The sequence below is a fragment of the Rhipicephalus sanguineus genome, chromosome 1 (genome assembly GCF_013339695.2).
Source record: "Rhipicephalus sanguineus isolate Rsan-2018 chromosome 1, BIME_Rsan_1.4, whole genome shotgun sequence".
NCBI classification, from domain to species: domain Eukaryota; kingdom Metazoa; phylum Arthropoda; class Arachnida; order Ixodida; family Ixodidae; genus Rhipicephalus; species Rhipicephalus sanguineus.
In genome coordinates this window covers 96,284,575-96,310,063 of record NC_051176.1, presented here as the reverse complement: position 1 = coordinate 96,310,063, position 25,489 = coordinate 96,284,575, and the positions used below count along the sequence as shown (strand labels likewise).

Here is a 25,489-nt window from a genome sequence, read left to right as displayed (position 1 = left end):
TGTCGCGGCTGCACCGGTACTTGCTGAACCGGTGCTGCGCGCTCACAGCACCGCTTCGCACCGCCACGGCACTTTCCAGAACTAGTGCAGGCAGTGCAAGACAAATCGAAGAAACCTTTAGAGGACTTCACTTGTGTATACACCGACTCCAGTGTTCCTCACTGTTGAGATCCGAGGCCCTTTGATTGGGGCACAGCCAGAACATATGATCAAATAGACATGGAGTGTGTCCACAACGTTTACATTCCGCGGGAAAATTCCCGTCAGTTTTGTTAAGCGCAAAGGTTGTGGGATAGGATTTCGTTTAAATAAATCTTAATGTGACTGCCTGAGCTCGGGTAAGGTTCTGATCGGGGAGGGGGGGGGGGAATCTCCTGCCGTCCCTGTAGTGTGAGGTGATCTCATGAAAAGTGCTAAGAGGCTCTTTGTAGGAGCCGCAGTCATCCTGGAGCAATTCTTGATCTGGTGCACTGCATGCGAGATCTCGCACAGCAGAGTGAGCTTGCTCATTAGGGTTGCAGCCTTTGATGAGTATTGGGACTGTTTAGAAGTAACTTTATGCTTCCATTGATACGGAGCCGGCTGAGTAATTCCGAATGGCTGTTCGGGAATCGGAGAAAATCGTGGAGCTTCTCCTCATTGTAATTGCCAGTGCCATGCTTGCTCCTTCGGCGGCATGAATTGAGCTCGTTCTTAGTGATGCCGCGCTTATTAATTTGCCCGTCTCATCGACCCCGGCAATAGCGTAACGGTAGCCCGATGCATAACTAGTTGCATCGACAAAAAGAGCGGAGTTTTGTTGTTGGTGCAGTTTACCAAGAATGCATTTGACCCTGGCGTCTCTTCTGCCCTTGTTGTTGACGGGATGAATATTTCTAGATATGGGGTTATGGGGTCCACAAATAATCGTGTCTCCATCTCCTCGGGTAGTTTAAACTTAGCGACGTCTCCTCTTCGAGGCAGAGTTCGAACTTCATCTAGAAATTTAAGCCTAACTAACTGCTCATTGAACCACAAATTGCCCGACTATCCAACACTAAAACAGGGACAGAGACCGACTTTTTTTTACTTCCTTTTCAGTCAGGAAAGAATTTACGATACTCGTCACGCGCCAATCTGCGGCGTGTGTCGTTGGCTCGTTGGTCTAGGGGTATGATTCTCGCTTTGGGTGCGAGAGGTCCCGGGTTCAAATCCCGGACGAGCCCGTCATCTTTTTTTTCTTTCGTAGTCTGTAGGCTTGAAATTGTATATTCAAACAAAATGAAAAGTCATAGCCTTATTGTTTCTTCGCCTTTTGGCCTCGGACCAGTTGTGATCAGAGACCCACTTTTTTGTCGTCCGTTTCAATCGTCAAATATATTACGATACTGATCACGCGCCAGCTTGCGCGAGTGTGGCTGGCTCGTTGGTCTAGGGGTATGATTCTCGCTTTGGGTGCGAGAGGTCCCGGGTTCAAATCCCGGACGAGCCCGTCGTCCTCTCTTTTTCTTTCGTAATTCTGTCGACTTTCAATTGTATATTCAAATAAAGGGAAAAGTTATAGCTTTATTGTTTCTTCGCCTTTTAGGCTCAAACCAGTTGTGATCAAAGACCCACTTTTTTGTCTTCCGTTTCAATCGTCAAATATATTACGATACTGGTCACGCGCCAGCTTGAGCAAGTGTCATTGGCTCGCTGGTCTAGGGCCCGCACTTCCGGCCACCGTAGTCAACGGACGCGGAATGTTACGCTCCTCGAAAAGGGCGGTTTCAGCGGCCCAGCCGGGTCGCGGTATCATGCTTATGGAAACGTCGACACAGGATTATCAGCTCGTTTTGCCCCAGCTTCCATCAAGTACAACTGTTTGCAATACTGTGTTTTTGCATGGTGATTTAATAGCCCGCCCCTACCGAGTTGAGCATTTTCGCGATGCGCTCGATCGTCTCAAGCTGATGCCGGAGGTGACGGCCCTAGGGCTGTATCATATGAACCACGTTTGGGCAATAACATTCAAGGACGGAGAGGGAAAAGAAGAAGCTTCTGTCGGCGAAAACGCTCAGCTTAAGGACCACCGGTGCGTCGCCATTGACCCCTGTCACCAGGACAATAGGATGAAGATGTACTGGCTGCTTCACACGACGCCCGAGGAGGACGTTCGAACAGCCTTAGCGTCATACGGCACCGTGACTGAGATATGCAGGGAGAAGTGGTGTGTTCCAGAATGCGAGGACAAAGGCTCTCACACTAGGCTGGTGTCGCTGCGCCTGAAAGCTGGCATGAGCATTGAAGACATACCACATCAGCTACGAGTGGGTGAAGACCATGCACTCGTGTTCTTGCCTGGCAGAGCCCCGCTCTGCCTCCGGTGCCACGACACCGGCCATATCCGGCGCGAGTGCCGTGTGCCATGCTGTGGGTTCTATCGTCGCTACGGCCACGACGAGACCCAGTGCGTGAGGAGCTACGCCAACGTGACCGGATCTGGCAGGGGCGACGCCATAGAGGAACACATGATGGACCAGGCCGACGCGGAAGCATCTTCCGGAGGGAGCAGCGACTCGCCTGCTTTGCAGGGGAGGTCAGACCTGAAGGCTAGTGGAGAAGGTCAGTCCAGCGGAAGAAAAGACGAGAGTCAAGACAACAAAGGTCAAGCCGGACCGCGAGCGGAGGCGTCCATGGTACGTCCAAATGTGGTGGCTACTAAAGGGCAGGCACCTCGAAGCTCCTCTGGAGTAGACGCTACTGAAGAGCCTGTTGACGACATGGATTTAACTGGTGCGAGCTCAAAGAGGCCCAGGGATCCTTCAGAGGGATGAGATGGACGTGAAGGTGATGACGGTAGCTGTGAGGGTCCTCCTTCCAAAGCTACCCTTCTCAGACGCGCAACCCTGAAACCAAAACCGAACATTCCGCCTGACAAGCGGAAGTCGCCGTTGGCTGCCCCGCATCAGCGGGGTCGCTCTCTGGGAGTGGTCTACAGTTGTGGACGGTCTTCGTGCGGAACTTCTTGACCTTATAGCTAGTTTGCGACGGAACTGGTGTGCCTACAAGCTATGCGTCAAACATGAAGGGAGAGCAGAACGATGCAAGTTTGTTTGCAGTATAATCCGTAGTGCGAGTGTACGTTCAGCTCTCTCTTCTGTTTTCATGGCCAGTAATAATGGTGTAGCACTTCGTATTGCCACGTTTAATGTTCGAGGGTTAACGGCCAGGCGGCGACAAGTGCAATTAAATCTCCTGTTGATGGAAAACGACACAGACGTTCTTGCTGTCCAAGAAACAAAGATTGAAAGTGAAGAGCAAACAACGAAAATGGTTGATACGTTTAAATCACGGTACAATGTTTGCGTATGTCATGCAGTGGGCAAGCCAGGGGGGGGTGTTATTTAATGCTGCGTAATTCTGTCGGTATTGTTGAACAAAGTGTGTTAGCAACCCAGGATGGATGATTTATACTGTGTGATTTTGCTCTACATGATGTATGTTGGCGAATAATATGTGTGTATACTCCAAACATCGTACAGGAAAGAAATGCATTTTTTAATTATGTGGCCAACCTTTTGACACCTGACAGAAATGTGGTTCTCCTAGGAGATTTTAATTATTTGCATGCCGGAAGATCGTGTGCAGAATACGAGAGGTAGAGATACGTGTGCAACGAGGCTTCATGAAATCATGTCGAATTTTGAGTGTGCCGATGTCGGAAACATCTGAAGTGGAAATGAAGTTTTTTACACTCACTTCCAAGGGGAGAGCCATGCTCGGCTAGACCGGATGTACATGTCAGCGGGTCTTGTACCAATGCTCACGAACTACGCAGTGAAACATGTGAGCTTTAGCGGCCACAGCATAGTGGCGTTTACGGTCGGGAAACAATAGAGTGGGTCGAAGTTTAACTGGGAACTCTGGAAAATGAATGATAATATCTTAAAAGATGAATGCTTCGTGAGAGCTATAATGGCAAAAATTTGCAGTGGCTTAGCTCGGCTATGCCAGGATATACGTAGCGTTAGCAAAAGTTCAGCTGATTATTCTTAGCTTTGCAGATTGTCTAGGATTATTAGCCTTCTTCTGTTCATTCTTCGTACGCTGAACCGCTAATTTCCAGGCAACTACTTCGGGATCTGATGAGATAAGCTTCTCGCCTCTTCTGCGCCGTTGAGCAGCATTTGCGTACTCCTTCTCCATGGCGTTACCCACCTGCCAGTCAGAGGCGCTATCACGCGGCTCCAGCGCGGTGTCAGACGGCGACTGCACAGCGAAGGCGAATAGCTGCGCGCGCGCGCGCCGGCGCCAGTGTGTCTACGATGGGTACGACGTCACTCCTCTCGAATGCGCAGACCAGCAGCGGCGAGTCGCGCGCGGCGGTGCCGGAGTCTGCGCGCGCGCCGGCGCCAATGTGTCTGCCGCGGCTACGACGCCACTCCTCCCGAACGCGCAGACCAGCAGCGGCGAGTCGCGGGCGGCGGTGGCTGAGAGCGCGGTGGCGGAGAGCGGTGAGCCAGCTGTGTGACATCACTGATCCTTGCGCATGCGCAGCATGGCTCATGAGAATCCATGCAAAATCGGCTCCGGCTAGGCAAGTGTAGCTAACGCTACAAAAATCCAAACGGTAAGACAGGATGCTGTGTCAAACAGCGGAGGCGTGGGAGAATTTTAAAACGAAGTAAAGCTAAACTTGCGATCGAGAGGACGATGGTGATACTCCGCAAAGCAATACAAAGGGAAAAAGAATTGCAAAACATGCTAGGTTACTTTCAAAACGCCGAGTGCACTGTACCGGGATTATTTAGTACAAAAATAAAAACTATCAAAAGCGAACTTGAAGCGATGGATGCGGAGCGTTATCAAGGCGCAGTGATAAGGGCACGAACGGAGCGATTATGGAAAGGGGAAGCGCCAACAAAACGCGCGTTCAGTGAAGAGAAGGGTTACGCATCAAGTAACCGTAATAAAGAAATCTGGTTCAACGATGCCTTGTCGGCAGACCAAAGTACAATATAGACAGCCTATGTTGAGCATTACCAGACATTGTTAGGCAGACAGGTCAAGGGTCAAGGTATCCGAAGAGTTCGTAGATACCTTTCTGGTGCTTCTTTTAGGTAGATGACGAAGTGAAAGAGGGACTCGAAAGGCCATCTCAGTCACTGAAATTTTACACGCTACAGAAACCCTTGGTAGCGGAAAGTCGCCAGGACCTGATGGGCTGGGAGCGCTCTTCTACAAAAAGTTTAAGAGGGAAGTTACTGAAATGCTTCACAGTGTTATAGCAGAACCATACGAATTTAAACAGCTACCACCGTCATTTAGAAGAAGTCACTTTGTGCTAATACCTAACACAAATGACCCAATTAAGCTACAGTCAGTAAAGGGATATAGACCTATAAATCTCACGAATGTGGATTATAAAATATACATGAAGGTGCTAGGGAAAAGACTACAGTCTGTTATTAACAGAATAGTCGGTCTTCACCAAACTTGCGGAATAAAGAAGAGAACAATATTCACTAATATTCACGTCGCTAGAAGTATACTGGAGTGCGACTCGAGCCTCGGGTGCGTTGCAATGGTACAGCTCAATTTGTAAAAAGCTTTCGACAGAGTTGCTCACAGCATTCTTATGGCCACGTTAGAATACATCAATGTAGGGGGAATCATTCAGGACGGTGTCGCCATGGCTTATGAAAAATGCTCTGCTCAACTTATAATAAATAAACGACTGAGTGAAAATATACCAGTGCTTTCAGGAGTGCGTCAAGGGTGTCCCCTGTCGCCGTTGCTCTTTGCTATTTTTCTTGAGCCTTTCTGTTTAAAGATATGTGAAAACCAAAATATCAGTGGCTATCGTCTAAAAAATCAAGAGGTAAAACTACTAGCGTACGCAGACGACATTGTGCTGTTCTGTACAGACCAAGAAAGCGTTCGGGAGGCAATTAAAGATGCTAGGCAATTCTGTAGTAGCACGGGTAGTGCCATAAACTGGCAAAAAATCTTAGGCTTCTGGCATGGCCAGTGGAGTAGTAGCCGGACAGTTTTCGAAAGCATAGCGTTTACCGACACCCCAACCAGTTACCTTGGCGTGCCTTTGCAATATTACCAAGATGCGAATACGCAGTGGACAGAACAAGCTGAACGGGTTCAGGCGTAAACAACCATGTGGGAAGGCAGGAGACTCAATATTTGCGAAATTGGCAGTGTGTAATGTGTTTCTTGTCGCCAAAGTGTTTTACATGTTACATGTATTATGTATGTCCCGAATGAGTGTGCAGAAGATGCACACTCTAAAAAAAAAGGGAGCGAGAATGGAGCAACGGGCTCCGTTCCTCCTTCGGAGCCGCGACTTTCTCCTTTGCGGACGATTTACTCGTCGCGCCCTCTTGCGGCAAGCGCCAAGGGAGAAACTTTTCTCCTCAACCACGTAACTTGCGCGCGCGCGCATGCGCACGCCGAGTTAAATCGTGATTCCGTGCTGCGGAGAGCGGCTGCCCTTTCGCGCTCACTTGGCAGCCTCAGACCAGACTATCCAGTGCTACCGATCTCGGCCAGTCGCGTGCAATTACTTGTACCTAGGATTGATGCGAGCAACACACGAGTGACGTTCATTGTTTTTGTTCTATGTGTTGAGTAACGTGTGTGGCGTTTTTTTTTTTTTAATAGGCTCGGCGTGTGCGCGGTGCGCCGCATACTTCCGTGTGTCTCGTGTTGTTTGTATACGTTTGCGCACGATCTGCTTGTCATAAATACAGTAAGTCCCGCTTCACAAAACAGTCTTGTTTTAATGAACACCTTAGACTGTACACCAATAATTCAACTTTTTTCAGCGTTAACATACTTGGCTAGAGCACGCGTTTTTAGTTTTACACAGAACTTATAGCACTTATCAATACAACAAGCAATATAAAGCATGGAGGTTAATTTTTACAACATTTTAGCAAACGTGATACCACTGCACAGTGCATGCGTGAAAGTACGATAACATATAATTGCTGGAGTTCGACGTGTCGAAACCACCGTATGATTATGAGGCACGCCGTAGTGCGGGACTACGGATTAATTTCGATCAACTGGGGTTCTTTAACGTGCACCCGAACATAAGCACATGGGTGTTCTTTGCCTTTCGCCCCCATTGAAATGTGGCCGCCGTGGCCGCATTTTAACGTTAACCTGCATCATAATTGCACATATCTGAAAAATAAGTCAATGACTTTTGTCAATTAAGCCAAAATTCTCAATCACATACGTTTTGGAATACGCATGCCATCACTGAGAATTAGGACCGACTTATGCACGCGTGCAGTATGTATCTCTCGTTCTCAGGATTTTGCTTTGGCGTGCGAAACTCAACACAAAATGCGCTTCTAATGACAGCTGTGCACAGTGGGTAATCACTAACACTCTCACTCACCTTTGTGAAAAGAGTATTCCAAATCTAACGCAAGACAAACCACCGCCACAACGACAACTATACACAGTTGTCGCACAATGACCACAATTTCACACGCCAGGCGAATACCGTGACGTAACAGTAGCAGAGCAGCATGTAGGTACAGCGTACTGAAATATTACAGAACACGTAGTGTGGGTAGCGTTCTTTTCCATAATTCGCGCGGTGTAGCGCCAGTTTCTCTACTCAAGTAATCGAGCTGCCGCGACGCCAAGAGCCACTGACATCGCTCTCGAAAGACCACCGTCCGGTGCGAGGCCATCTTGTCTTGTTTCTTCGCACGACCCGCGTTGTAACGTACGTATACACAAATGAGACGGCCGTACCGCACCAGAAGCATTGTCACTGAAGGGCTAGCAGTTGAAAGAATCCATGGCCCATCGTCATACTTGTGGTCAACGCATGAACAGAATGTGAACAGATGTTAACGCCAAACCACTCAACGAAGTCGACGCGACGAAGGCGACGGAATCTGAACTATGTTGCCGATGTTGCGCCCTCACACAGTAACTATTGAAAATAAAGAAATCAGAGAGAGAAATTTCATCTGTGGCCGCTGTCGGAAGATGGCGCTACTTCAAAATGTCGTCGGAATGGTATGAACGGTTCTCAATATGGTCGTTTTCGCACTACATTAATCAGCTCTTTGTAATTATATTGTTCATTATCATGCGGTTTTAGATTAACTGGTGCGCTTGGCTAAGCCATAGCTACTATTTAATAATGTCGGCGTATATTGTGACGCAGCCATGAAATCGTAAAGAGTTGAAGAAAAATGACGCATCTTTGTGCCACCATGGTCCATGTAATTCAGTGACTATATAAGGGCCAGCGCTTCTTAGAGGGGTATGTGTAAACGTCTGTACGTATGCGTCTGTAGTGAATTGTTCATGTTATAGGTTTTATGCATGCGAATGAATTGTGTATGTATTGAATTCATTGTGTGTGCTATGCGTCTGCCTAGTGAACGTGTGCGTATTAATAAAAGCTGTATCAACTTTCCGGTGTCCTTGAGTAATCCATGAATGGGCCTACCTCGCCGAAATGCCGTGTGCAGTATCAACGTACGCCGCCTCAGTCCGAAACAACTTTTTTTTAGTATTGTTTAATCCCTCTAGGTGGCGCCAGCTACCACCTACTTCGCGGCCGCGGCGCTCTCATAGCTCCACCTACCAGGGGCGTAGCCAGAAATTTTTTTCGGGGGGAGGGGGTTCAACCATAGTTTATGTATGTTCGTGCGTGCGTTTGTATGTGTGCCTGCCTATATACGCAAGCAAAACTGAAAAATTTCGGGGGGGGTTTGCACCCCCCCAACCCCCCCCCCCTTGGCTACGCCCCTGCCACCTACTTATATGAAGTTGAACATCTATCTATCGAAACTATGCTCTGCTGCGCCGGGATTGTTTTGATGCGACAGAATGTACATTTTGGAGGCACAAACGCGTGGATAACGTCGCTACACCGTGTGACGCTTCGACAAATAAAGACAGCAAGCCTAACGTACAGTCTCCGGGTGAGAGCCCCTTTGCAGTATCCGTCTCTTTTAAAGTGAACGCCGTCTCGCTGGCCGAGCGAAACGTACGAGTTCCGTCGTTCCGTTTCGCGAGGCTTTCATCACTACAGGTTTGTCTGCTTGACTTTATTGTCATAGCGTTCGATATTAAGCTCAGCGGGACCGTTTTTTGTGACTGCCAGTGCCGCATACGCTTTATCAGTATAGAATCGATGCGCTCGCTAGGCCTAAATCTATTGCTCGCTTCACTGGCTTGGCGTCAGCCATCTTGATTTTGACGGTTTCTCCATTGAAAAGGGTGGAACGGTTTCTCCATTTGAAGACGAACATTGGGGACATCGCCGTTTCTCCCTTAAAGGAGAGAGGGTCACTCCATTTTAAGAGTGCAGAGAATTTTTGCTGTTTTCGTGTGGGGATCTAAATGGGAGCGTACAAGTCGTTTGAATTTGTTTCATTGGGTGAAAAAAGGTGGACTTGGATTACAAAACTTGTCTCTCAAGCAGATAGTGGCTATATTCATGTTCCTGCGTGGTGAAAGTAATGGTTTCTTGCGATGTGTCATCCAGACGCGACTGGGTGACGCAATGCCAGATTTTATAGTTACGTCAAGCGCAGCACCAAAAGTGTCCGTGAAAGGGTTTTGGCATGAGATAATAAGTTCTTATCGGTTCCTGAGAGTGCACGTTTCTTTAGAATATTTAGGCTCTGTCACAAAAAAGCGATTGTACAGAGATTTGGTGGATGTTATGTGTTCTGTTCCAAGATACCGGGCGATATATGTACTCGGGAATGAAAAAGAATGTTTTAAAACGGGTTAGAAGAATGCCAGTGAGGGCTACCACAAAAACGTTTTTCTTCATGCTGCATACGGGCACGCTTCCTGTCAAACTGTGGCTAAAAGAGAAAGGAATATTTCTACCTTGGGGTGTTAACTGCTACATTTGCAAGAAACCTGAAACCATTGAGCATATTTTCTTGGATTTATGGGACTCCGTCTTCCTTTGGGATATTCTACAGAGGACACTTGAAAAAGAATTCCCATTAACATCATTCGGTATCCGGTTTTTACCGTTTGAAGAAACAGGAGGATTACCCTACGACATGGTGATGCTACTTTGTATGCACAGCATGTGGAAAACACGAATGGCTGTGTGAAATGAAGATGTAGATATAAGGCCTGCTAGTGAATACTTTAAAGAAAATGTTCTGTTTATTCGAGAAGTGTACTAATCTCAGTGCACCACCAGAGTGGTTACCTGCCTTTAAAGAAATGGCTACCACGAAATATTATTAACTTAATTCTTCAACAAGATACAATCGCGGATTGCACATTTTGATGTTTCGGCCGGGGCCGATAGTTTATGTGCTGTCTAATGTCTGTATCGCTATGAACAGGTTAAAAAAAGGCTCGTTGGTCTAGGGGTATGATTCTCGTTTTGGGTGCCAGAGGTCCCTGGTTCAAATCCCGGACGAGCCCGTCACCTTTTTTTTTCTTTCGTAGTCTTTAGGCTTGAAATTGTATATTCAATGAAGGGAAAAAATTATAGCTTTATTGTTTCTTCGTCTTTGGGCTCAGACCAGTTCTGATCAGAGACCGGCTTTTTTGTCTTCTGTTTCAATCGTCAAATATATTACGACACTAGTCACGCGCCAGCTTCAGCAAGTGTCGTTGGCTCGTTGGTCTAGGGGTATGGTTCTCGCTTTGGGTGCGAGAGGTCCCGGGTTCAAATCCCGGACGAGCCCGTCACCTTTCTTTTTTCTTTCGTAGTCTTTAGGCTTGAAATTGTATATTCAATGAAGGGAAAAAATTATAGCTTTATTGTTTCTTCGTCTTTGGGCTCAGACCAGTTCTGATCAGAGACCGGCTTTTTTGTCTTCTGTTTCAATCGTCAAATATATTACGACACTAGTCACGCGCCAGCTTCAGCAAGTGTCGTTGGCTGGTTGGTCTAGGGGTATGGTTCTCGCTTTGGGTGCGAGAGGGCCCGGGTTCAAATCCCGGACGAGCCCGTCACCTTTTTTTTTCTTTCGTAGTCTTTAGGCTTGAAATTGTATATTCAATGAAGGGAAAAAATTATATCTTTATTGTTTCTTCGTCTTTGGGCTCAGACCAGTTCTGATCAGAGACCGGCTTTTTTGTCTTCTGTTTCAATCGTCAAATATATTACGACACTAGTCACGCGCCAGCTTCAGCAAGTGTCGTTGGCTCGTTGGTCTAGGGGTATGGTTCTCGCTTTGGGTGCGAGAGGTCCCGGGTTCAAATCCCGGACGAGCCCGTCACCTTTTTTTTTCTTTCGTAGTCTTTAGGCTTGAAATTGTATATTCAATGAAGGGAAAAAATTATATCTTTATTGTTTCTTCGTCTTTGGGCTCAGACCAGTTCTGATCAGAGACCGGCTTTTTTGTCTTCTGTTTCAATCGTCAAATATATTACGACACTAGTCACGCGCCAGCTTGAGCAAGTGTCGTTGGCTCGTTGGTCTAGGGGTATGATTCTCGCTTTGGGTGCGAGAGGTCCCGGGTTCAAATCCCGGACGAGCCCGTCACCTTTTTTTTTCTTTCGTAGTCTTTAGGCTTGAAATTGTATATTCAATGAAGGGAAAAAATTATATCTTTATTGTTTCTTCGTCTTTGGGCTCAGACCAGTTCTGATCAGAGACCGCCTTTTTTGTCTTCTGTTTCAATCGTCAAATATATTACGACACTAGTCACGCGCCAGCTTGAGCAAATGTCGTTGGCTCGTTGGTCTAGGGGTATGATTCTCGCTTTGGGTGCGAGAGGTCCCGGGTTCAAATCCCGGACGAGCCCGTCACCTTTTTTTTTCTTTCGTAGTCTTTAGGCTTGAAATTGTACATTCAATGAAGGGAAAAAATTATATCTTTATTGTTTCTTCGTCTTTGGGCTCAGACCAGTTCTGATCAGAGACCGCCTTTTTTGTCTTCTGTTTCAATCGTCAAATATATTACGACACTAGTCACGCGCCAGCTTCAGCAAGTGTCGTTGGCTCGTTGGTCTAGGGGAGGATTCCACTTCCGGCCGCGACAGCGTACGGACGTGTTATCATGTGCTCCGACGGAGCGGCGATAGCGGCCACGCCTGGCCGCGGAAACAGGTTTTCGGAAACGGATAATGAGTACCAGGTTGTTCTGCCTAGTTTGCCTACAGGTCGCTTGGTTTTAAATACAGTTTTTTTGCACGCGGACGTAAGCGCTCGCCCCTACAAGGTTGAAGACTTTCGTGACGCCCTGGCTCAGCGGTCGATACTTCCCGAGGTTATCGCCTTGGGGGCGTATCGCATGAGCCACGTGTGGGCCGTCACCCTGAAGGATGCGGAGTCAACGAAGATGTTGGTCAACACTGGTGAGCTGCAAGTTAAAGGCAAGCGCTGCATTGTCATCGACCCGGCTAACAGGGATATTCGAATGAAGGTACACTGGCTCCTTCACAGCGTGCCTGACGAGGACTTACGACTTGCCCTCGCGCCCTTCGGCAAGGTCACCGACGTCGTCAGGGAGCGGTGGCGTGCCGAGGGAGTAGCGGACAAGGTATCCACAACTAGAGTCGTGACCCTCAAGATGAACGCCGGGGTCAAAATTGATGACCTTCCACACCAGCTAAGTGTCTCTGGCGAACTCGCACTTGTCGTTGTGCCGGGAAGGGCTCCGCTCTGCCTTCGCTGTCGTGGCACGGGCCATATCCGCCGTGAGTGCCGCATACCAAGGTGTGGGGTTTGCCGGCGTTTCGGTCACGAAGACCGCCAGTGTCAGCGAACGTACGCCAGCGTGACAGCACCAGGGAGCAGCGAGGAGTCAGCCGACCTTCTGATCGATGAGGCGGACTCGGAGGAAGCGGCGTCTCCGACAAGCGCCCGTGAGGGTGCACCGTCAACGTCGTCTTCTCCACCGCCGGGTCAACCTGAGAAGCAACCTCTCGCGGCCTCTGTAAGGGAACCCGAAGGTGCGCCTGCCCGAGCCGCCGTGGCCACGTCGGCGAGGAAGGCTAGCACATCAGAACCTGTGCCTCAGGCGAGTGTCAGTCAACCCGCTGATGAGTGCATGGACACTACCCAAGGATCACCTAGCGCGGCGGCCGGGAAACGGCCGCATGAGCAGACCACGAGCAGCGAGCCGCAGCTGGACGATGGCGGTGGGGACGAGCCACCGACTAAAGCGCCAGGTGTGAGACGCTTTCCTTTCAAACCACGGCCGAACATTCCGAGTGAACCACGACGGTCGGCGGCAAACCCGCCTCCGTAGTGGCAGCGGCTAACGGGGAAGGGATTGGGAGCGGGAGGGGGGCTGGTGGTGTTTTCCTATATATGTGTACCATGGCGAAGCCAAAGCGCTGTTTTTGCCAAGCGTGTCGCATTCAAAGAGGCTTTCTATTACTTTGTTTCCTGGCCATGTTTGACCTTAATGTTTCACCGATATGGCTATGAATTTTGAAACTGGGCTACGGGTGGCAACCCTAAACGTTCGAGGGCTTGGCGCTAGAAGGCGACAGTGTCAAGTGAGCCGCCTACTACTTGATCACGACTTGCACTTAGTTGCAGTCCAGGAAACGAAAATAGAGAGCCAGGAAGCGACAGACCGGATGGCGTCTGTTTTTCGCCCTCACTTTGACGTATGTGTTTGCCACGCGGTTGGAAGTTCGGGCGGTTGCGCCCTTTTCGTACGTAGCAACTTAGGCATATGTGTACAAACAGTTGTATCGTGCGAGAGTGGACGCCTCTTGGTCGTAGATTTCAGCTTTTCCGGTTTGTGTTACCGCGCGGTCTGCGCGTATGCACCAAACGTGGAAACAGAGCGCAAATTATTTTTCGAATGCTTCAAAACGCACTTAAACTGCGAGAAAATGGTATTGCTCTTAGGTGACTTCAACTGTGTCTGTGCGGCCGAAGATCGCTCTAGGAAATCTCGAGTTAGCGATAAGAGTGCCGAGTTGCTATCCGAAATAGTGCACGACAATGGCTTAGAAGACGTTGGCAGTGTTTATTCCAATGGCATTCGCCCAACGTACACTCATTTCCAACGTGACAGCCACGCCAGGCTGGACAGAATTTATGTATCAGCAGAACTTCTACCTTTGTGCACAGCGTACGATGTCAAACCTGTTTCTTTCAGCGACCACTGTTTAGTTATGGCCGGGTTAGGAAAAAGGCAGGTTAAAAGCCGCTTAAATTGGAACCTGTGGAAGTTTAATGTTAAGCTACTCGATGACGAGCATTTCGTAAGCTTAGTAGCAGAAAAATTGGAGAAGCTACTCGATACGCCGTCAACCAGTTTGGCAGCTGAATGGGAAGAATTTAAACAGGGAGTTAAAATAACGGCTATGGAGAGAAGTAGCATCCTGAAGTATGAACAGAACCAAACTGAGCGAATGCTACGAGAGCAGCTCGAATTTTTTAGTAGTATGGAAAACAACCAGCCCGGTACTTTTAGCAAGGAATTAAGAGACGTTAAATGTCAGCTGGAGGAAATCGACGTTGCAAAATATAAAGCAGCGATCATACGTGCGAGAGCCGATAAACTATGGGTTGGGGAAAGGCCAACGAAACGGGCCTTATCTGACGAAAAAAGATACGCGTGCCAGAAAGAAATCCGTCAGATAGCTAACGGCGACGAAATCACGTCTGATAGCAGGGTCATCAAGCGCGTGATAGCCGAGCATTTTAACAACCTTCTAGGCCACCAACCAGACCCCTTAGATGGCTTCCAGGAGGAATTCCTTCGATTTATGCCGAAGCTGGACGATGACGTTAAGGCACGCCTCGAATGGCCGATCACTATACGTGAAATCGAAGACGCTATCGACGAGTTGACTCTGGGGAAAGCACCTGGGCCCGATGGCCTCGGTGCAGCTTTTTATAAAACTTTTAAGAGCATGGTCGCTCAGATGCTGCTGAGAGTTTTCGTCGAAGCATATGACTTGAAAAGAGTACCATTATCGTTCACAACGTCGCACGTTGTGCTCATCCCAAAAAGTGATGACCCAGCAAAACTTCAGTCTGCAGCATCTTACCGTCCAATTAGTCTCACAAATGTCGACTACAAAATATTTATGAAGGTACTAGCAAAAAGGCTCCAAGGGGTTATAACGACGTTGGTGGGTTCCCACCAGACATGCGGGATCAAAGGTCGCAGTATCGCGACGAACGTACACGTTGCACGAAGTGTGCTCGAATGCTGTGACGCGCTGGGTGAGCACGTGGCGATGATGCAGTATGATCTAGCGAAAGCATTCGACCGCGCCTCACATCACATCCTCTTCAGCATATTAGAACATTCTAATGTTGGCCATGTCATACTTGAGGGCGTTAGGATGGCGTATAGTAACTGCACTACACGCATTATAGTTAATGGCGAGCTAACTGACAGCCTGCGCGTACGCTCATCAGTGAGGCAAGGATGCCCTTTGTCGCCCTTGTTGTTTGTAGTGTACCTCGAACCGCTCTGTCTGTCCATCACTCACAACGAACTTATTACAGGATTTAGGCTACAGACGGCACATGTAAAAATACTAGCCTACGCAGATGATATCGCCGTCTTCTGCTCAGACAGGGAGAGTATTAAGTATACCACGACCACTGTTGAAAGGTTCTGCGAATGCACTGGTGCCCAGATCAACTGGGACAAGAGTTATGGATTTTGGCATGGCGACTGGGACGCAACGCCGGAGCACTTCTCCCGACTGCGCTGGTCAGCAGTTCCAACGCAATACCTCGGCGTGCCACTCGGTAGTTACCGCGACCCTGATGCGTACTGGTCTGACCAAGTGCGAAGTGCAAGAGAAAAGGCTACAGCATGGCAAGGCAGGCAACTGTCAATATTTTCACGGGCCACTGTCTGTAACCTGTTTCTTATCTCAAAGTTCTGGTATGTGATGAATGTGCTATGCGCATCACGAGTGAATATTCAGAGAATTCACCGGGTTTTCGCCGTGTTCATTTGGGCATCCACCTGGGAGCGGACCAGTCGTATGAATTTGTTTCGCCCAGTCAAGCTTGGTGGGCTCGGTTTAGCTCATTTGTTTCTGCGACAGCTTGTGTCGCGTTTCATTTTCCTACGTGACCAAAATGACCCTTTTCTCCGCACTGTCATGCAATTGAGGCTACAGAGACTCATACCTGGATTTATTGTGGCGTCATGTGAAAACATATGTGGGCCTGTAATCGGGTATCTGCGAGAGGTGATTGCTTCGTATAGGATGCTGAGTGCTCGATTCACTCATGAGTACCTGGGCACCGTTAACAAGAAAAAATTGTATATGGATCTTGTTGAAAGCGTTCTACCAGTGCCTTTGTACCGCTTTCCACACCTTGGAGGCCCAGGACAGGACGTTTTAAAAAGAGTAAAGAAAATGCCAGTACTACCATCAGTTAAAACCTTTTTCTTTAAATTGCACACAAACACGCTTCCTGTTAAAACTTGGCTTAGCGATAAAGGCTTCTTCATACCCTGGACAACCAATTGCTATTTATGTAAAAAACCAGAGACAATAGAACATGTTTTCCTGGACTGTTGCGATCCTATTTTCTACTGGGATGTGCTACAGCGCACATTAAAGAAAGAGTTGCCCCTGAGCCCGTATGGAATACGCTTCTTGCCGGTAGACGCATCAGAGGGCATTCCTTATGATTTATTTATGCTCCTGGGCCTCCACGCCTTGTGGAGAACGAAAACGGAATTTGAACATGTTCACCAGGTTGTTCGTCCTGTTCGTGATCACTTTATTGAAAGCGTGGTGCGTTTGAGAGAGGTGCTTCGCACGCTCCCTGACACACCGGTGTGGATTTCTGTGCTCGACGAGTTAATCTGCATGAAACAATTTTAATCTCGTGTTGGCCAAAGCGTGGCCGACGCGTTTTATGTATGTAACCAGTGACTTCAAATGTGTAAGTCGGGAATAAAGAAAAAAAAAAAGCTCGTTGGTCTAGGGGTATGGTTCTCGCTTTGGGTGCGAGAGGTCCCGGGTTCAAATCCCGGACGAGCCCGTCACCTTTTTTTTTCTTTCGTAGTCTTTAGGCTTGAAATTGTATATTCAATGAAGGGAAAAAATTATATCTTTATTGTTTCTTCGTCTTTGGGCTCAGACCAGTTCTGATCAGAGACCGCCTTATTTGTCTTCTGTTTCAATCGTCAAATATATTACGACACTAGTCACGCGCCAGCTTGAGCAAGTGTCGTTGGCTCGTTGGTCTAGGGGTATGATTCTCGCTTTGGGTGCGAGAGGTCCCGGGTTCAAATCCCGGACGAGCCCGTCACCTTTTTTTTTCTTTCGTAGTCTTTAGGCTTGAAATTGTATATTCAATGAAGGGAAAAAATTATATCTTTATTGTTTCTTCGTCTTTGGGCTCAGACCAGTTCTGATCAGAGACCGCCTTTTTTGTCTTCTGTTTCAATCGTCAAATATATTACGACACTAGTCACGCGCCAGCTTGAGCAAGTGTCGTTGGCTCGTTGGTCTAGGGGTATGATTCTCGCTTTGGGTGCGAGAGGTCCCGGGTTCAAATCCCGGACTAGCCCGTCACCTTTTTTTTTCTTTCGTAGTCTTTAGGCTTGAAATTGTATATTCAATGAAGGGAAAAATTATATCTTTATTGTTTCTTCGTCTTTGGGCTCAGACCAGTTCTGATCAGAGACCGCCTTTTTTGTCTTCTGTTTCAATCGTCAAATATATTACGACACTAGTCACGCGCCAGCTTCAGCAAGTGTCGTTGGCTCGTTGGTCTAGGGGTATGGTTCTCGCTTTGGGTGCGAGAGGTCCCGGGTTCAAATCCCGGACGAGCCCGTCATCTCTTTTTTTATTTCGTTGTCTGTAGACTTGAAATTGTATATTCAAATAAGGGGAAAAGTTGTAGCTTTATTGTTTCTTCGCCTTTTGGGCTCAGAGCAGTTGTGATTAGCTACCCAATTTTTTGTCTTCCGTTTCAGTCATCAAATATATTACGATACTGGTCACGCGCCAGCTTGCGCACGTGTCGTTGGCTCGTTGGTCTAGGGGTATGATTCTCGCTTTGGGTGCGAGAGGTCCCGGGTTCATATCCCGGACGAGCCCGTCATCTTTTCTTTTTTCATATATGCGCAGCATATATGAAAAATGGCAGCATATCGGGAGGCTTCCGAAGACAATGACAAATTATGTGAAGCATTCGTTATCATATCAAGCTATACAGATAGTTATTAAAGAGCAAGACACAATAAACTGGACAGATAGCCCTGGTAAACTAAAAAAAAGTACAGAATGCTTCTTGTAACCGCAGCATGTGTATTGTACATTGTTTTGCGCTATTTTTTTTTCTATTCATGACAATTCTTATCTCCTCTTTTTTCTGTTTTGTACCCACATTGTATTGGGGAATTGCCACTTTATGCATATCAGCAACAAGATAAAAATGCCTAGTAAGCTTATCTAGCACACGAATCCTGTGTAAACTATTCAGTGCATATTTAATATGCATGTATAATGCGTACCTGTGTGAACTATGTGCACATGTAATGCATGTAATATTTGTTACCTCATCTATCAGAAGTCACTTTTTTTTGCTGTACATTGAGCACAAACCGCAATGTTCATATAATGTGCACGATATTCAATACGTTATTGTGAATGCTGTCTGAACTGAACAGGGGCAGGGGCCTCGTCAGGCTGTTGCTGCCTTCGGTCTCCATCTCCACAGGAAGTGTCCTGAAATAATGTGATTTTTTATGTCTTTTTTATTTTTATTTTCGCTCTCGTCGCCAGCTGTGAGCACCCAACGACAGTACAGTCGTCGAGCAGCCATCTGTTATTCTGTTCGGAACGGAATTCTCTTAAAGGGGTCATGAACCACTTTTCCAAGTAATGATCTAATGACCTCAGTATCGGAGTTTACTGCCTCCGGAATCAATTGCCGCAAAAATTTTTCGAATCCGTCAAGAACGAGCGGAGTCACGGGGGTTTGGCGCACGCTCTCAGCGCTTTCTCTCTTTTCTCATGCTGACGAGCACACTAGAAGCTACACAGGGAGGGATGGCACGGGGGAAAGAAATTACGTCAGCGCGCGTCGTGAAACGCGATCGCTCTCCCGCTGTGATTCGCGTGCGCGAGTGTGGCTACCGTGTAAAGTTAACAGACTGAGGAGTGCGGCGCCGACAAGTGGCGGCACCCCGCGGCAAGAAGCGCATCTCATCTGAACGCCGCTCTCGATTTATGTCGGCTACCAGCCAATGAGAATGCTATGTCTTTTGCAACGCGGAGAAGGAGATACGCGACGTCAACCGGCAGGCGCTCCGCCCACCGACGAGAGTGAGAACCGGCCTCTGTTTGAAAAGAGGGCGCCTGAGAAAACAGCAACTTCGCGCTCCGCTTGTAGCCTTTACGCGGCGCGCACGACTGCAATATTTGGCTGAGCAGTTCGTAGCCGTGCCAGCTTTCCGCAGGATCTGTTTTTTCAACAAGCCCAAGGGGTACTTCATGACCCCTTTAAGGTGATCCCTCCCCGCCCTCCCATAAAAAGATAACTAAAATTCATTTTTGTTCGGCATATTAACGGGCTCCTTGGCATATTAATGCGATGGGTCATTTCCACGGCTTTCATCGCATCCCGTGACAAACGAGCTCAGTGGAAATGGCGCAGAAGGTTTCCACCAGCCACCATGTGCTATTGGCGGATACGCAAAAGAAACAAAATGGGATATTTTTACGTTTCGCGTCCCTGAAAAGATTTAAAAGAGAGTACTTGGGACAGACGCCTGAACAGAATGAAGAAAATACATATTACAAGTATGCATAGCAGTTTTGGAAGTTCAGCATGCGATTGACCACTTGAATCTGTGCATCTGTTTGGTCAGACGGTCTTTGCGCTGCGTGGTACAAGCGATTTAAAAGGGAATTGCCAAGAGTGGTTAGGACTCTCGCCTTCGGATCGAGAATACGCGGGTTCTAATCCCGCCTCGTTAGGAATCTTTCTTCGGCAAGAATTTGTCTCTTTCTTTCTTTCTTTCTTTCTTTCTTTCTTTCTTTCTTTCTTTCTTTCTTTCTTTCTTTCTTTCTTTCTTTCTTTCTTTCTTTCTTTCTTTCTTTCTTTCTTTCTTTCTTTCTTTCTTTCTTTCTTTCTTTCTTTCTTTCTTTCTTTCTGCACTAGTTCTCAGGTAGCCGCACATTGGCACACTCTCGCCTTCGGATCGAGAATACGCGGGTTCTAATCCCGCCTCGTTAGGAATCTTTCTTCGGCAAGAATTTGTTTCTTTCTTTCTTTCTTTCTTTCTTTCTTTCTTTCTTTCTTTCTTTCTTTCTTTCTTTCTTTTTCTTTCTTTCTTTCTTTCTTTCTTTCTTTCTTTCTTTCTTTCTTTCGTTCTTTCTTTCTTTCTTTCTTTCTTTCTTTCTTTCTTTCTGCACTAGTTCTCAGGTAGCCGCACATTGGCACGCACCCGTTCAGATGATGATAGTTTTCTATCAGAAGAATGCGACAGATCCCTGTAACTCCGCTCGTACTTGACGTATTCTAAAAAAAAAATTGGGGCACTCGGTTCGTGAGGCAATAAAATCCTTTAATGACGCCATTCTATGATTACTTGAAAAAGTGCTACAGGGTTCCTTTAAAGTGTAGCGTTTGTTTACTTTTGTTCTGCTTTTACATCAAAAAGCTGCGTTGTCAACACTTGAAAATAATCATAATCGGGGTTTCTTTGAAAAGATTTTCCTGACCGTGGCACCTGTTGCTGGTACTGAATTGCCCGATAGGGCACACTTAAAAGTAAAGAACGAACTTCCCCTCCGACACAGCAGCTTGATACTCTACGATTGGACAGCCAACGCACGCGTACTTCTTGCCAACGCCAGCTATAGTTCTTCGCACTGTGCTCTTCATTATCTTGATACTGATGACAGCCCCGTCTAGGATCGTTGCAGCGAAGTAGTGCGCTACGAGGGCTAACGAGCACTGACATTTGAGCGCTGCTGCGATCAGGGAATTGAGCATGTAAGTATCTCGCCTGTATGCAACAATCTTCGTTGTCCCAGATAGTGGAGCTGAAATGCATTGGAAATACGTGCAAACGTACCGTCGTGGGCACCTCATCGTTGTGTGAAAGACAAAGATGCCAAGAAGGTTTCGCTGTGTGTAGATTCCACCAGAATGCCTTGGATGTAGTGCAAACTTCTGTTTACAGAAAATGCATCTCTTCCTGTTCTGTTATGCGGTTGCGTTATAGCATATCGATTATGAAAGTGCTCAAGGATCACTGAAGATCGTTCGCGCCCTCGAGAAAATGCGCAGCATGTCTCCTGTCAGGCATTCAAGTCTGTAGTCTTCAGATACCTTCAAAAAATGTCATTTAGCTTTTTGTATTGTTGCGATGAGAGACATTACTCTGAGGGCCACTGCGTCGCAAGGCCGATCGTCCAGGCAGCTCAAAGAGAACAGATTGTATGGCATTGTTCATCGATGCGGGTACAGTGGCAGAATACAGGTTATCCTTTTACATCTGCAATGAGCGCACATTAGTGAGTCAATTATTGTGGCGCGGAATGAAGCTTACAGGAGCTAAGGACATTGAAGTGTGGCTCCAGGCACAACTGTAAATCATGCTCACCGTGATGTTTGGTTTGCTAGTTATGACCATAAAGCCCGGAAAATTGTAGTAACTATGATGTTGCCTTCGGGCCTGAAAAACTAACCAAAACACTTAAGCACATGCGGTTCTTGTCGTTACTTGTAGCGGAATAAGTCCGTTTAATTGCCGATAAGAACGTGAAAACCTTCGCATTTACAGGTGCTACCGTATTTAAAATGTATAAAAAACAAGAGTGTAGCATAGCAGGAAATGTGCAGCCAAAGAAAAAAAGAAAACAGCGGGAACAAGTGAAGTAACAGGTAATTTCATACCTGTTGGCCCTAACCATATCAGTCCTAACCATAATGAAAGCAAACTTCTGATCATGACAAAATAAAACTTCCTGTCATGCCATTTAGCTCTACAATTCTGGCGTTTCCCCCAAAAATGCAATACATCTGGCTTGATATTACGGACAGACTTCATTCTAAAAGTATTAACTCGAAAAATTGGTCCACCAGCAGATAAGAGAAGGAGCAAACCACAGTCATAAAGAGCATGCTTACCATCAGTTCCTCCGGGAGCGTCAAACTCAGCCCTGAACGCAGTCTCCAGCAAGTGGTTTCTGCGGACCTCAAAGCCATGGCTTTTCAAAAACGCGCATAGTTTGTCGTGGGCCTTGAATTCAGCCAGGGCCAACTCGGGGTTTGCGTAGAGGAAACGGCTCAGTTCCCACAAGTCTTCGCCATGGCGTTCGATCACAGCGTCGACAAGAGACGCGAAATCCACGGTAGACATAACCTAGTCAAAGTTATTAAGAGAGATATGCAAAGAGACTTTGGCGCAAGAGCTCGGACTGCGGAATTCACTGCCACCTATGGGAAAACGTACACGCCCGAGGAACCGTTAGTGGATGCGTTGGAAGCGGTCGCCGTTTAAAATGATTTCCTATTTCCTGTTGCTTCGTAAAACGATGCACCGAGTAAATCTGCCAAAGCGCTTTCCTCCTGCAACGCACCTTTTTATTCCCGAGCAGAGAGACTACGCTTTAGAAACACGTTTGTTCCAGAATGGTGTGCTAGCGCAGTGAAGAGCAGAACACGGCAACATTACAATTTCACTCTCGCCTTTCGCTCCTGCCTAGTGACCCCAATGACAGGATTGAAGCAGATGTTTCACCATCTGGGCGAAAGACAAGCTTTAGATGACGTTGACAACGCGCTTGGCGTTGTGGGGACGCGAGGCTTTTGCACAACGAATCCTACACACACTTATCCGCTTTCTGCTTTCACTTATTACAGGATTACCGTAATGCGACTACCAAGTTACGTAAACTTGCGCCTGTGTAGTGTATAGAGCCCTTCGGCTTTACGTTATTTGATGCATATGAAAGGAATAACAGTTATTAAGTGGGCTGGACGACCTAACACGAACATCACAAGAGACAAAGAAGAGCTCTACAGAGGAGCAATTCTCTGAATGAGTCCGTGGCATGTAATAAATGTTAACAACAACGCCGAAAAACACAGACTACAAAAAACACCAAAATGAGCACTGATTTACAATTGAAGTTCATTACAGAAATACAAGATAATATAAGAAAATCCTGACATTTAAACATCAACAAAAATAACGAAAAATGATATCGAATAAGTGAGCCTACATCGCATGTGTCGATAATTCGCAAGCGACAAAAAAATGAATGTCCTTTTTTTTTTCAGCCAAGGCAATAGACAGCACGCTTGCACAATTTACACCTAATCTAGCTATCTCAGCTGCCTCAGTTATTTCCCGCGTAATATGGGATCCATTTCGCCCCACCACGCAGCACTGTTCGAAAGGGGTTTGCAGTCTACAGTCACGATTGTATTGCAAAGATGGTTTTGTTGTTGTTGTTCCTGAATGCCACGATTTCCTTATATTCTCTTGCATTTCTGCAATATACAACAGTCGTAAGCCACCACTTCGTTAGTATTCAACAAAATAGCCTGTATATAGTGAAGAATTCGCATCAACTTACCCATCTTTCAGTCATTCTGTAACTGTTATTAAAATTCATGCTTTGCGCGACCACCAGTACTAAAATACCAGAGAAGCTCAAGGAAAAGTTGAAATCGGCAGTTTCAACTAGATTCTGTGTGCAGAAAATCAGCTTCAAGTTCTTATGCCTTCGTTCAAGCGCGTGGGTATTTTGATGTTTTCATACTACGAACTTTTTATTTTAGGCTAGTGAACTGACACCTCTTGTACTGTGCGGAATCCTGGGTCTCGACACATCACACCTACCATGATCGAGAAAGACGGTTGCAAAAACGAGCTATTCGCACGATAATTTTTAGCGATATTATGAATCAAGCAAACCCCCGTTTTCTATGTTAAAAATCTTACCTTTTGATTTCGTATGCGAATTAAGATTAGCCACATGTATTAACAACGTCATAAAATACAACGAGGCATTCCATGTTTCATTACTTTGCTCCTCACATCGGCACATTAGGAACCAAACCTCAGAAAACTTAAATATTCCGCAAAAACGACTGCTATGGTACGCTGGAGCAAAACTCTGGAATGGCATTCTACATTATATCAAGAACTCGCAGAATTTTGCGGTCGCAATGAACAAGTATTATTCGCAACTAAAACTGTCTGCTTCTTGAACATATAGGTATTTTATTTCGTTTTGTTGTCTTTCTATTGAAAAGACTAACAAAACATTTACACCATACGTATCCTTCTTCGCTAATCAATGTTAGAAAATTATTTATTAGTCATTCTTGTATTTACTGCGAAATTTATGTATTCACTTTTTGTTTGTTCCCTTTGTCTGAAGCGAATGGACTCATTCCAGTGGCCAATTTATCAGTGTTTTCTAGTCAACACTTTTTTTCCACTCCGGTAATTGATTCCCTTGCATTTTCATATAGCAGTTTCTCATATTTACTTTTTTAAGCGGGCCCAGTATACGCCAGTGCCTATAGAACTTAACAGTTTGTGCGTAACTTGCAAAATGAAATGTATGCAATAAAAAATCACAGGTTCGCCGAAAGAGCGAGGCAATGAATGCAACAGCAACAAATTGGAATGATACGAAGTAAGGCTAGCAGCTAACTCGTTTGGATCCGATCTCACGTACGCCTACAAAACGCTGGTTAAAGCGAAAGAAAGTGACGCCCTTTGCTGTTCTGTCTCGGGTGCTTTTTTGATTGATGGCCACGCGTCTTTTTTTTGTATTTCAGTAAGGTTTTCGTACTGTTTGTCGTCTGAACACAAAGCTGTGACAGCACACCAAGTATATGAGCCGTCTAGCGATGTCTGTCGAGATAGATCTGGCCACCGCGCCCTTGTGATCAATGTTCGGAGTTGCTGCTCGAGCGACGCAGCCCCCCCCCCCCCCCCCAGCGGTGCCGAAAGACGGACGGGGCGTTTCCTCTATGCTTGACGTGCCATCGACGCCAGGGCTCGCACGCGAGTGATCTTATCGCATGTGCCCTTCGTGCGTCAGGGAAGGCCGGCTCTTTTCAGTTCTGCTTCAACCGCGCTCGTCCCCATCGCTGGCACGCTTTTTCTTGCGCGTAGGCCATAAGATTCGTGAGGCAATATTATTGATTGTGACTTTATACGGAGCATGACGGCAATGGCGAAGGCAAAAGCCCGCCGAAAGCGTCTATATAATTGCTATCGCGATAATAAATAGTGAGATTGTGAGAAATTGTGTGAAAGGAACTTCTGCAAGCCAGAAATCATGGAACGTTCACAAGGAATTGCAAATTTTGATAAATAATTTTTGCAACTTGCTTGACAAAGAAACTGCCTAGGGCTTTAAAAACACACGCCACATTTTCACTAATCACCCGTGCGCCTCGAAGACTTCCTGTAGTGCGCAAAATGGTCGTTATTAGCTCGCGAAACCAAATGTTTTGTGGCAGTTCGCAATGTACGTTCAGCTTCTTGGATCATCTTTTTTAAAGACATTTTACTTACTTTATTTACTGGCTCGGAACCCTGCACACACTTTTT

General features: G+C 46.7%; 1 protein-coding gene and 12 non-coding genes across 13 annotated transcripts in view; 12 read left to right on the top strand and 1 right to left on the bottom strand.

The window, feature by feature from the left end:
* Positions 1-22,313, bottom strand: part of LOC119375139 (xaa-Arg dipeptidase) — a 66,979-nt gene extending 44,666 nt beyond the window's left edge. The window contains exon 1 of the mRNA XM_037645366.2: positions 22,039-22,313. Within this exon, the coding sequence (XP_037501294.1) occupies positions 22,039-22,270 (232 nt within the window). The 5' untranslated portion in view covers positions 22,271-22,313. The remainder of the gene's footprint in view (positions 1-22,038) is intronic.
* Positions 1,134-1,205, top strand: Trnap-ugg (transfer RNA proline (anticodon UGG)). Its single transcript has one exon. It is a non-coding gene; the product is annotated as a tRNA-Pro (tRNA).
* Positions 1,400-1,471, top strand: Trnap-ugg (transfer RNA proline (anticodon UGG)). Its single transcript has one exon. It is a non-coding gene; the product is annotated as a tRNA-Pro (tRNA).
* On the top strand, positions 10,608-10,679 carry Trnap-ugg (transfer RNA proline (anticodon UGG)). Its single transcript has one exon. It is a non-coding gene; the product is annotated as a tRNA-Pro (tRNA).
* Positions 10,875-10,946, top strand: Trnap-ugg (transfer RNA proline (anticodon UGG)). The gene has a single exon. It is a non-coding gene; the product is annotated as a tRNA-Pro (tRNA).
* On the top strand, positions 11,141-11,212 carry Trnap-ugg (transfer RNA proline (anticodon UGG)). Its single transcript has one exon. It is a non-coding gene; the product is annotated as a tRNA-Pro (tRNA).
* Trnap-ugg (transfer RNA proline (anticodon UGG)) lies at positions 11,407-11,478 on the top strand. The gene has a single exon. It is a non-coding gene; the product is annotated as a tRNA-Pro (tRNA).
* Trnap-ugg (transfer RNA proline (anticodon UGG)) lies at positions 11,673-11,744 on the top strand. Its single transcript has one exon. It is a non-coding gene; the product is annotated as a tRNA-Pro (tRNA).
* Trnap-ugg (transfer RNA proline (anticodon UGG)) lies at positions 16,858-16,929 on the top strand. The gene has a single exon. It is a non-coding gene; the product is annotated as a tRNA-Pro (tRNA).
* On the top strand, positions 17,124-17,195 carry Trnap-ugg (transfer RNA proline (anticodon UGG)). Its single transcript has one exon. It is a non-coding gene; the product is annotated as a tRNA-Pro (tRNA).
* Trnap-ugg (transfer RNA proline (anticodon UGG)) lies at positions 17,390-17,461 on the top strand. Its single transcript has one exon. It is a non-coding gene; the product is annotated as a tRNA-Pro (tRNA).
* Positions 17,655-17,726, top strand: Trnap-ugg (transfer RNA proline (anticodon UGG)). Its single transcript has one exon. It is a non-coding gene; the product is annotated as a tRNA-Pro (tRNA).
* Positions 17,922-17,993, top strand: Trnap-ugg (transfer RNA proline (anticodon UGG)). Its single transcript has one exon. It is a non-coding gene; the product is annotated as a tRNA-Pro (tRNA).
* Positions 22,314-25,489: the final 3,176 nt, after the last annotated feature.